This window comes from Leuciscus leuciscus (genome assembly GCF_965113295.1).
Source record: "Leuciscus leuciscus genome assembly, chromosome: 12".
Lineage (NCBI taxonomy): Eukaryota > Metazoa > Chordata > Actinopteri > Cypriniformes > Leuciscidae > Leuciscus > Leuciscus leuciscus.
The window spans coordinates 41,099,371-41,112,586 of record NC_138736.1 but is presented as its reverse complement, the minus strand read 5'-3'; the positions used below and the strand labels follow the sequence as shown (position 1 = coordinate 41,112,586).

The 13,216-nt window shown below is 36.6% G+C and overlaps 2 protein-coding genes across 2 annotated transcripts in view; both read left to right on the top strand.

Annotated features, from left to right (window-relative positions):
- Positions 1-13,216, top strand: part of LOC309511316 (uncharacterized protein) — a 142,136-nt gene that overhangs the window by 106,363 nt on the left and 22,557 nt on the right. The gene's annotated exons all lie outside the window — the stretch shown is intronic.
- On the top strand, positions 2,404-5,159 carry LOC309510712 (uncharacterized protein; the record flags this gene model as incomplete). Its single annotated transcript, XM_082185584.1, has 5 exons — positions 2,404-2,443; positions 3,676-3,987; positions 4,266-4,511; positions 4,605-4,667; positions 4,782-5,159. The coding sequence occupies 5 exons, from the start codon at positions 2,404-2,406 to the stop codon at positions 4,886-4,888; spliced, it is 768 nt and encodes a 255-aa protein (XP_082041710.1). The 3' UTR covers positions 4,889-5,159.

Genomic DNA, 13,216 nt, shown 5'->3' with positions numbered 1-13,216 from the left:
CACATATAACATGCAAAATAAAGCAAACCAAACAACTTGTAATCACAGTTGACTTTGCTTACATGATGGAATATCATACATCTCACAAGTTATTTTGGAAAAAAATACATTTATCCAGATTAAATGTTATTTGGGCTAAAAGTGGGTTACACATAGCCGGACTATGACGGCTATTGCTTGCTGGGCAACATCACAAAATGCATTCAGTGAGTTTTTCCTCTTTGAGCCAGAAAACACCATAATATTGTTATTAACATATCACTTAGACCACTTGAGCATAAACACAAGACACTTTATTTAACAACCACACACAGCAACTAAATTTCAACTTTATGCAAATGTGAAGCGATTTTCGCGAGCGACAACCAATAGGAAAGAAGCCTTTCAGTGGAGCTCCCGTCACCGTCTCGAGTGCAGGAAAGACAGAAGAGTTCGAGGGCGATTTCACTGTTTTATATGATTTGACTGTAACTAACCACAAACATGGATATAATAAAATGATGCATGGAAAAGAAACTGTCGACAGTCTCAGTGAGTTTAATTCATACATTTATAGTTTTATGATGCAAGTTTAGCACTGCTGCAGTTCATTTTACAGTTTCCCCTGCATTATGACGCGGTGGGTGCGATAGTCCGGCCTGCGGGTCATTCAATAGTGCCACACTATAAGCAATCATTTCCTCTATAAAATTTAACCGAAGCAACCTTATTTTAATTTGTTACCTAAATGTATTTACAGTAGGTGGATGAATATTTGTATATGTATTTATTAATTTAGTATTTTGTCTTTTATCTGCTGTGAGGAAAGAATCGTCTGACACATGCCACTGATCAGGAGATAGAAGCAACAATACAAAGATGGCTTCAGCTTGTCCTAATAGAGATGGAGGAAGGAGAGCGCTTGAGGAGAAAAGAGGAGCTGTACTTCACTTCCTGAGGACACTCATAAATCACTTTCTCCCTCACACATACAAACATTCGGATGTGCACATTTGTTTTAAGTAATTTTTTAAATTTGCTCTATGTTTGTTGAGAGTAAAATTACATTATAATATGTTTAAATTTCAGTGCTAGATTCATTGATAGATTCATTTAGTTAGAATTGAAAAATGTTGTACATAGTTGGCAGTTCAGGCTGTTTTTTGGCTTGTGCATTACTATAATAAGTAAACTACTGTTTAACACAGACCAGAACATTTAGAAATTAAATGCATTTTGAGGTGGTAATAAGATGTTAAGCTTTGAATGTACTAAAAAAATAGAAAATAATAATAATTTATTATTATTGGCTTGTGCCTATTGTTAAATAAACTATTTTTGAGAATTGAATTTTCTTGTGCCTTATTTGTTCACATGGTTTGGGTAAGATTAGGCTGGGTTATGGCTCAGTTTTGGGGTTTCTGGTTAAAGGGTGGTGTCGATATGGTTAACTTATGGCTGAGAATTGGTACCAATAATAAAACCTGTTTTGGCCCAGTTCAAGGCCAGTTAAAGGTGACTAACTGGCTGATATTCGGGCCAGTTATGGCCCATGTGTCACTTTAATCCAGTTCTGGGCCACTTCATGGCCGTCATTCTTTGTGGTACTTGGGCCGAGGGAAAAGTGATTGTGTGGACCGGAGCTGGGCCAGAAAAAAATTGCTATGTGGGTTTGTGCTCTGTAAACCACAAAGCAATAAAATTAATCCTCATAATTCATGTGTTAGTGTTGATGTAGTTCTTACACAATGTATGAACAAACAACTGTATGAATGAATTTATGAATTTAATCTGCTTTGATCAACATATGCAGCCTTATTCACATAAACTTTAGCCTCAGTCCTAATCCTATGAGTTCAGGCAAGGCTCATGTAGGCATATATCAAAATTAAAGAAAATGATTGTGGAATGGTGAAGTGCTTGTGAACATTTTATTTTGTGGGTAATTTAAGAAATGAAAGATTTGTATTAAGGAACAGGACTTGTTCAACAGTGTGAGGCTGTAGAGGATAATAATGGGTTTGTGTTGTTAGATCAATCTATATAGGGTGAGCATCAACCTCTAATTATTGTATTATTCTAACTAAGTGTATGTGGGAAACTACATCATGATTATGCAAAGTTACCATTAGAAGAAGTTAAGTTTGTCATTTCATTTCTATTGTAATGGTCGTGACCTCTGGTTAGATATAATATAGCCTACCTTAATTAAGTGTGTTCATATCTATGGGGACTAAAACCTTAGTTTGATGGACACCTTTACGAACGACTGACACAATGGAGAAAGTCATTTTCTTCTTCTGTGTGTTTTCTTTTTGGATTATGCAAATCACATACAGGTATATAAATTCTATTTCAAACATTCATGAAATTAACATATCAACCTCAAATAGCTATCAAGTTAAAAAGGATGGGTTTTTATCAATGTCTCTCCAGATTTGTCAGTACGAGGATCTTCTGATCGGTTAAGAGTTCAGATTGGAGAAAACATAATATAAACTGAGTTTAGGATACAATTTAAATGTCATAATAGCACATAAACCTTGATTAAATAAAATGTCTTCAAAGTTAAATGTATTGTTGAGAGTTCTGATCAAATAAACAGCATTAAAACTAAGAAATAATAATAATACATGTTGTGCATTTTCTGGCAGGAAACCTGATCATTACCAATGATAAAACTCTTTCATAACTATGTTCAATGATGTCCTTCATGCGTTTAGAACAACAAAATATGGTTTCACATGTTTCCTGATTGACTGCATTATGATGATATGCCTAGTTATTGCGAGAATTAAGCTAAATTAAATCAGTTCCTGATTTTCTTCAGCAAAGAATAGAAATCATGACATGTCCATCTGGTGGTCACGGGGCGTTACTGCAGCCTGTGTGTCGCGCAGTGTTGCCAATGGGATTTTGTCGTAAATTTTTGCGATTTTTTTATGTTTCGCGACAAGGAGCTATTTTGGCTATATTTAAATAAAATTAGCAAGATTTTTTTTATTTTAGGCAATTAAACTCTGGCACTGATTGGCCACACCCGTGATCTCAAGACACGCCACTAGAGGGCAGCCCCGTGGTGTTGCTGTTGTGCCGAATAAAGCAGTGAAAACAGTGCAGTCATGTCTCCGGTTCCACCGGTGTATGTTTATGTAGTATATGTTATTATAGCATATTGATGCAGACATAACAATTATGATGATGGTTTTTATTATTGGGGTTATTAATACCATTATTAGATTATCACCAAATTTCTAAAGCCTGTTGTTTCTTTGAGATCTATTACATAAAGATTCAGATTATAGTTTGATGTTTCTTATTTGTCATTTTTATCATGTAAGATCGACATTTGTTAAATGTTCAGACTAAATCAGTCAATGTTTAGTCATATTTTACCGCTGAGGAAAGCGTTTTATCCCTGTATAAATGTGTTTGTGATTTATTAGCCTGAATCTGTGACATAAACCAGCTCTTCTGTTTCTCTTCAGGTTCAGATGCTTGAATCTCCTGCTGTTTTGCTTTATCATATATAGTGGTCAGTATCATTTTTGTTCATAAATTCAGTAGGCTATATTACATCATCACACACCATGACTACTTCTCTATACTGCGGAGAATATAGAGAAAGAGTAAATGTGTTTTTCAGTATTGATTCTTTGTATTGAATTAATTTGATTCTATGCTCTGTGTTTGCAGAATCCCCAGCTGAAGGAAACAATCATATATCTGTGACGGGGAAAACAGGAGAACACGTCACCCTGTCGTGTGAATCTGAGGACAGAGACATTTCTCTTGTTGTATTTAACAAACGGTCAAGAAACATCTTTGCTTGTGAGAATGAAGAATGTAAGAGTGCAGATGAACGAGTGTTTAAAGAAGGATCATGTGACATCATCATCGAGGATCTGATCTTCAGTGATGCTGGGAAATACACTTTAATAGTCTATTACAGTGATGATCAGGAAGAGCTGGAGCCACAGATCAGGGAATATCATCTTCATATTAATGGTAAAGTCAAAACTGATCAAACCATCAGCGTGTGCTTTCACGATTTCCTGAAAATGTTAAGAGTTTAATAACTATTGTGTTTGGCCTGTGATCAGCAAAAACATGAAATGTAACAAATGAACAATTATCCAATATTCAGATTAGATGATTCCATTGTAGGATTTTCAGTGGCTGGTTTTTAAATTATTACATTTGGTTCCTTTAATTCTAAATTTGTCATTATGGCCTTGACTGATTGACACATTATAATAATCAATAATGTCTGTGTTCCTCCTCAGATGAGATCTCTGTGCAGGAAGGAGAGGATCTGGAGTTGGATGTTGTGTTGATCAATGCTGGTAAAGTGGAGTATCAGAACAGAAGAAGCTCAGGCTGGACAGAGGTGTGGAGGAAAGATCGCAGGACTGATCCACTGACCGACAGAGACATGACTCTGATCATTAATGAGTTTACAGTCACTGACACTGGAACATACAGAGTTCTGGATTTTGAAGGAGAAACCTTGATCACAGTCTCAGTCACAGGTGAGAGAAGATCAGTGGATGAGGAGAGATATTTGAGCTGATTTTTTAAAATCAGGATTTGAACAGAAAATTGATGCTGATTCTCCTTTACAGAATCTGGTACAGACAATCTGGAAACACTGGATACAGATGATGACAAAACTGATGAACAACATAGTAAAAGAGGAGGCACTGAGATATTTACACAATCTTTAAGCAGTGAGTTTAATAAAATAAAAATAAAAACATTTAAGAAGAAAAACTGTTCTCTTCCCTCCTTCCTCCTTCCAGCTGTAGAGTTCTGGGTTATTGTGTGTGTGTGTGGAGCTCTGCTGGTTCTGCTGGCTGGGATTACGGTTGCTGTCATGATAAAACACCAACGTAAGAACAGGAACTAGTGCTGCACGATTAATCGTATCGCAATCGCGATGTCAAGCCTACGCGATTATATGACACAAAATGCTGCGATTTCATATTAAATAAACAAATTAGCGCTGTTAACGCAATTAACGCAGCATCTGTTAATTTTTGGCATCCTTTGGCTAGTGTTACATCATGATCCCGCTCTTATTCATGCAAATGCTTTTAAACCATTCATACGCGATAAGACAAAAAAGAACGCGCTGTCAGTGAATGTCCTCCTGACACACACACTCACACGACCCACAGATAGACGCGCGCCAGTATCAAGTTCTCTTTCTCTTTCGCGGTAGAACGAACAACACATGTATGCCAAAATGAACGCGCTGCCTGTGAATGTCCTGACTGTGACACACAGAAAGACTCGCGCTAATATCGTGTGTGCGCACAAAACAGCCCAGAATACAGTTCTCTTTCAAGCTTGAACGAACAATAACTCACACAATTATGCCAAAATGTCTTTTTGTCGAGTATCTTCATAACATAAGAGTAGTCTTATGATGAACGTGAAGAGTTGTGACTCGTGAGAGAATGAGGCGCGTGTGAGATCCGCGTCTCTGACAGCAGCGGCTGCTCTTAAAGGGACAGTACACAGTAGCCACTAATTATATCTGTCGCTAAAGTTAATCAAAGAACAAAGGGAACAGAGAAAAACACTCACTGCTCTTGACTAAAGAACTTTTTTCTTTAGGCAGATTATCACTAATCTGTGTGTGCATTTATTTTCCTTGAGAACCAAGCAAGTTGACTCATGAAACCATTTGTTTATTATATTGCATATCGCAATCGCAATATTGACCTCTTTTATCGCAATATGACATTTTCCCCAAATCGTGCAGCCCTAACAGGAACGCAGATCATGATTTCTACCACCGGTCCCAATAAAAGAAAGAGAACGGTAGTCCAGATCATCTAGTGACGTCACTGAGTACATGTAATCTGCCTTCAGAACAGAGGATTCTGTAAGACTGGAGAAACTATAAAATGCGGGGCCGTCTGGTTGAGGAACGTCCACTCCCTGAGAAGACAAAGGACGTCTCTGGAAATGAACATTTGAAATGAACATCCCCATCCGAGACGCAAGTCTCACCTCAGTATCATCTTAATCTACATCTCTTTCCCTTCACTCCTTTTCCCCCATCTCACATGCTGGGATCGTACAACACTGTTCATGTTTGGTATCATTTGAAATGTCTCACTGTAAAGCGTCTTTGAGTGTCTAGAAAAGCATGTGTAAAAGTTAATGTATGCGAGTGACAATACGAACTAACTCGTAAAGATGTCTGTGTGTATATTTACACTTTCCTCACGTATTTCATTGTTATATTTAGAAGACATAATCTATGTGCCTTTTAGTCATTATATGGTCTATTTAATATATATATCGCTCACAATATATATATCGCGCAAATTCCCATTGTTAGCATGTTTCCATTTGAAAGAGGTTTCTGTCTCGCTCTGAGTATTAGCCTAGTAATAAGCCTAGCCTACATATTTTAAAATTGTATCATATATTGCTGCCACAATAACGGCCTTGCTTTCTTCTCTTTCCCATTTTTGTTCGCTGAGGTGGAGCTGTGATGAAATATTGTTCTTGTAAATACTTTCCAGCATTCAGTAATAAAAGTGTACACTGTACGTACGGTGCTCGGCAGTGATCAAAAAGGATTTCAAAACTGTGAATTTTGAATGTCTTCTTGTTTGCCAGCTTTGGATAATATATTTAAAAAGCAAACAACAATTAGTGTAATGACAAGTTTTAGAGATCCGACTAAATAGTAATTTCCACCAGGTGGAACATGGTGAAACATTGGAAAATCCAACATGGTTATTTTCCGACATTTTCAAAAAAAGTACGTCATTTACCTAAAAATTAGCCTTTTTCTTTTTTTAAAACCATATTCTCTTCCCTCAGATGCTGTGACGAGGTGGAGCCCAAATGCTCCAGACTCAGACACTGATGCAGAAATGGAGGAACACCTGAAGAACGCTCCAGGAACAGCTGGGGGTGGTGGATTAAAAAAATGAGCCATAAACAAAACAAAAACCATAAAGCCATAAACAAACTTCATAGACTAAAAACTTTTATTTATTGGCTGTTTAAGAGTAATGCAAGACTGTTAGTAACTGAAACTTAGCACTACCACAGCTCTGACTTCTATTCATCAATGATGGAATATTATAGAAAGACTCTAAAAATAGAATGCGTTGACTATTCCTGTACTTTTGTTATATTCTGGTTTGATTAATGTCTGCTTAACCTTAATGTATTTAAATGTATTTAACCTGTTAGAGAAAATGCCATTTACCACATTGTACTATTTCTATTATCTTTTTAGAATAATAGCTGTTTAACAATTGGAAGACATTTCACGATTATTTCGACTTTTTTTCTCGAAATTTAACGAGTTTTTTTCTCGAAACACAACGACTTTATTCTCGAAATTTAATGAGTTTATTCTCAAGATTGTATTTAGAGGTTTTTTTTCTCAAAATTTAACGAGTTTTTTATCGAAACACAACGACTTTATTCTCGAAATTTAATGAGTTTATTCTCAAGATTGTATTTAGAGTTTTTTTTCTCGAAATTTAACGAGTTTTTTCTCGAAACACAACGACTTTATTCTCGATATTTAATGAGTTTATTCTCAAGATTGTAGCCTATTTCGACTTTTTTTCTCGAAATTTAATGAGTTTAATCTCGAATTACAATTACTTTAATCTCGAGATGGATTTATTTTTTTATTATTGCTTGGCCCTAATCCTCTTCCGTAGCATCTTGAAGTAGCAAGACTCCTGTATAAATTATATAAGGAGATTCATAGCCAGAAGAGATCCAGTTACAACTATTAGAACAGACCAAGGAACTAAATTAAATGGTGTGCAGAAAGAATTACAGGAAATGTTAAGGACACTTAAATGGATAGTTTAAGTGTCAACCTGTGGACTTACCTTTAAGAAACAACTTCAGACTTTTGGATTACACTATTCTTGGATTGTACATACACTGGTGGACATTCAAATTGGGACTTATCAACACACTAGGATTCTTGGACTGTTTTAGGGAATGGTGATTTGGACTGTATGCTTTTAACAGACTGAGTTTTTCTGGTTTAATTGTTTTGTTTTAAAGTCTCATGTGAACATTGTAAATACACCATTCTTATTTAATCTTATCTCTGTATATGTCTCATCCATTTAACCACTAAACGATCTCACACAGTAAAGTCTGACCCCATTTTAACATATTTGTAACCCTACCGATTTTGCTGAATGTTACACTGCAATCTTGAGCTCTCAAACAGAGTTGAAGCTGCTGAAAAATATCTGAGTGAAACATAATATTTCTTTAATGCTGGACTGGCTGTCAGCTCCAGTGTTTCTGTCCTCCACTGTGTATTTTAATGCTGATGTGTTTTGTTGTAGAACAGCGCCACCATGTGTCATCAGCTGACTACTGCTGCTCTGAGCTTCTCTGATGCTGATAGTGATGTTATATAACAGCGCCACCATGTGTCATCAGCTGACTACTGCGGCTCTGAGCTTCTCTGATGCTGATAGTGATGTTGTAGAACAGCGCCACCATGTGTCATCAGCTGACTACTGCGGCTCTGAGCTTCTCTGATGCTGATAGTGATGTTGTAGAACAGCGCCACCATGTGTCATCAGCTGACTACTGCGGCTCTGAGCTTCTCTGATGCTGATAGTGATGTTGTAGAACAGCGCCACCATGTGTCATCAGCTGACTACTGCGGCTCTGAGCTTCTGTGATGCTGATAGTGATGTTGTAGAACAGCGCCACCATGTGTCATCAGCTGACTACTGCTGCTCTGAGCTTCTCTGATGCTGATAGTGATGTTGTAGAACAGCGCCACCATGTGTCATCAGCTGACTACTGCGGCTCTGAGCTTCTCTGATGCTGATAGTGATGTTGTAGAACAGCGCCACCATGTGACATCAGCTGACTACTGCGGCGGCTCTGAGCTTCTCTGATGCTGATAGTGATGTTGTAGAACAGCGCCACCATGTGTCATCAGCTGACTACTGCGGCTCTGAGCTTCTCTGATGCTGATAGTGATGTTGTAGAACAGCGCCACCATGTGACATCAGCTGACTACTGCGGCGGCTCTGAGCTTCTCTGATGCTGACAGTGATGTTGGGATGTTTTCTCTTTCTGTAGATGATGTTTTGTCCCGGGGCTCGATATGCCTGGATGACATGGTTCAGGGGGACACTATCGCTCGACTGCACTGTCTCTATGTCGTGTTCAGAACACCTCACAGTTTCACATGAGAAAAGAGCAGATATTACACACTTTACACACATATTCTCACATTACTTACAATCTTATGTGATAAATATTAGATATGTTAGATAAACTATATTCTTAAGCTAGCATGAAAACTATATCCAGCAATTAAAAAAAAGACTCAATACACAAATGTGTGTGTTTTCATCTGCAGATCTTTCCAGTAAAGAAGAGCAGAAAAGGGCTCTGCTAATATTTTCTCCAGGATCTGAGCAGCTTTGACACTAGATGATGAATCCATCACCATCTGAGACCGATATGAGCTAAAACCTGCTGTGCCATATCTAAATGATAGCATGTGTGTATTTTACACAGTTCTGATCACATAATCTAGCGCCATCTTTACCCATGAAGCTCTTTAGAGATCAGATGCTGGACTACAGTATTACTGCTTCATGTCCAAAAACACACTGGATTCATCATCATAACCACAAGAAATATAAAAAAAAAAGAAAAAAGAATGTGATGTTTTGTATATTGCGTTGAACGGTGGCTGTGGTTACCAGTAAGTTCTCTCGCGCAAAGCGCATGCGCGCCACGTACTGTTTTTTTTTTGTTGTTGTTGTTTTGTTATAGTGACATAAAAAAAAAGTATAAACAAATGGGTTTCGTGTCTTCATATCAACTGACGTACGGCGCCTTGTTTTTCTTTGAAGAGTTGTACAAATGCCAACATCGTTTTATTAATGTTGATCGAACATATTGTGCTGCGAAAGTGAAAGTGAAAGTACCGGTAGGCCTACCATGAGATTTATTTACGAGCGCCATTTTACACCCGGGTTTAAGAATCTTCAAATAAGAGCAACTGATCGTCCAAGTATCAATAAATGTTTGAATATGTATGTTTATGTGCGATTTTATATGCTGTTGATGGAAAACTCGAGGTTTTTAATAACTTATATTCAGAGTAAGTGTTCCGGTGTGGCGGATGGAAATTACTTCCTCAACAACGTAAGTAACCATGAAATATTAAAATAAATTAGGCCTACACATGAAATACTTAATATACGTTTTTATTTTAAAACTTATACATGTTTGTCGTAATTGTCTTTGGACATCGACATATAGGCTAGACCCTACATTTTAAAATTCACTTTTTATGTAGGCCTATACATAATTTTCGGTACAAATAGGGGAACATTACAGTCAAAATCTCTAGAAACCACAGTGTTGTAACATTTTTCTCTTTAACATCTGTTGTGTTTGTTTAAAAAAATGTTTTGTAGGCCTACTGTGTGTCTAAAACTTTGATATAATTTTCTGTGAAAATGAATGTCAAGTACAAAGTTGTACAAAGTGCTATTGTTACAAACTCCCTTTAGGTAATGTCAGAAGATTTAATTAACATTTATGAACATTTAATTAAACTAAACCAATATTTTATCTTAGTTGGAAAAGATCTTGAACAAATAGCTGCGTATGTTAGTCAGTTTCACAGATGTATTAAATGTGGGCTTACAGTAAACTGTCCCATTTGTACAATATTTGAGGCTTCAGTGGAAGAACATTAAACTCTAGTGTTACAAACTTCCCAGTCTGTTCAGCCGAGATATTTCTGTTTAAAACACACACAGATGAAATACTGGTGCAAACGTGACAGATCTGACTGAAGAAGTGAATCTGCTGATTCAGATTATACCAGTTCTGAACATTCATTAACATGATTGAAAATCACATTAAACCAGGAATTAAATGTTGATAATGTCTAATAATTAATGATTAGAAATCAGAAATCGGATTAGTTTTGTCTCCATAAACACTGAAGGAAATGAAATGTATTGTGTTTGAGTGTGTGTGAATGAGTGTTTCTGATCTCTTACTCGAGCAGCTTCATGAAGACTGAATGAATCATGGACGACACACACACATTCAGACATGGAGATTCTTCTCCAGGATTCAGGTACTTCAATCTTCATATGATCTTAATGTTATAGAAGACTCATTTTCTGCACATAACAGGGTGTTGTGTGTGTTTGCCAGGGTTGGTATAGTGATCTGTTGTCTCTATCATATTCTGGTGCCGGGATATACAGTAGTTGGAGCCACTCAGGGTCTTTAAACACTGTCCAAAGACACACAGATACAGTAGACAGCTAGATGATATATGACATTATCCTTGGACAGTCTCATCACTCTTCAACATACTGTCTTACAGTTTTTCTCAGTCGCTTTTGTGCATTTCTCACATCACTATTTACATTTGCACAACAGTTAGTTCAACCTCCACAACATTTAGTCATTTGTGCACATCATAGTAGCAGTTTCTCATTCCTTTCAAAAAATTGCAAATGCTTTTGGACATGCATCAATTGCTTTCATACAACTCTCTGCTGTTTTATAACATCATCATTTGCTTATGTCATGTCAGTCAAAATTAACTATACTTGTGAATGCTGAACAGTCATTCCATATAAAACTAATAGTCCTCATTTCATTGCTTGAGTCATTACATACAAAAATGTTGAACTTGTTGTCAAAATCTGTCAAGCAAATTTGACAAAAAAAATTAAAATCTTTTTTTCCTGAAAATGTCCCATAGACAGTATGCCTATACCAGACAGAGAGGAACGTCTGGATGTGCATGAATGATTACAGTACTATGTATGTTGTATGTTCAGTTCCAATATGTAGGGGAGACCGGGGACAGTTGCAACAGGGGATGGTTGCAACATGTCATTTTTCTCCAATCAGAAACAAGCTAGAGTGATGACACTCATACTGCACATGCCCAGTTAGACCCTCCACCCACTAAGAAGACAGTAGACATATTCAACATCTGCTGCTGCATTTATTGAACAAAACTTGTTTTGGAGGTATGAACGTACATTTTTTCATGAGATATATTTTTGTCATACTGTCCTGAAATTTTGTATGAATTAATCAAAACTTACTTCGTTTGAATTATTGTTTTGTTGACTTCTAAGTGACATGGTTAGCATGTGTCAAAGTCAGTGTGTCTAGCAGGCGTATGATGTTCTGTCATGGCTGATAGGGTCGGGGACGGTTGCAACATGTTATAAATTGCATGTTTAATAAAAGTTTGTTGCATTGCAAATTGTTAAATTCTTCCTGTCTGACACTGAAATATGGAGAGATTGAATAGCATCTGTAACACCTGCACACTGAATCTATGTAGGCCTATGTTCTACACATGAACAAACAAAACTCAATAACTGTTATTTGATAAATATGACTAAATAAATAAATAATAGGCTACAAATAATATTATTGAAATAAATAATACTATAATATTATCTTAGGCCTAAAACAGTTAATATTTTCAGAATTCTTTGCTCAATGAGACAAAAAGCTTAAGTTAATTAATGAAATTTAAGGTATTTTTAACATGTTGCAACCGTCCCTGGGTCGGGGTCTGTTGCAACATCTGACTTCTTCCATTCAAATAAATACTGTGAACGATATGTCATATATAATCATCTTTAAATGGTATGGGTAATTAGCAGACAGATGCAAGTTTAATATATTCAAATTTGGTTGGTCTATGTCAAATAGTCTCTGAGTAATTGAGAGAAATGCAAAAAGTGTTGCAACTGTCCCTGGTCTCCCCTACTGCAATATTGTTTCCAGTTGTGCACAGCTCTACCCAAAGGGAGTTTATGTTTGTTGTAAATAAGGGTGTATTTTTTCTTTTGCACAATGCTGTGAACAAATTAGAATTGCAAAGAGCATATGCAGTAAAAATGTGAAACATACATATTCAGTGTCTTGTACTCAGTTACCTCACTAAATACAGTAATGTGTAACTTACAGTAACTGTATTTTTCAGATGGCTGTGCAAATAGTATATAGTGCTGTCTTGAGCATTTTCAGGTAGTGTCACCAAGATCTGACTTTTTTTGCATTGGAAAACATTTACAGAGTAAACTGTCATAATGAAAACATGACAAAGCCATTTGACTATCTTGTTCATAAACAATGGTGTCAGGACTTTTCATCTTGATGACACTGACACTTTCATTGACATGAATACTTGCTT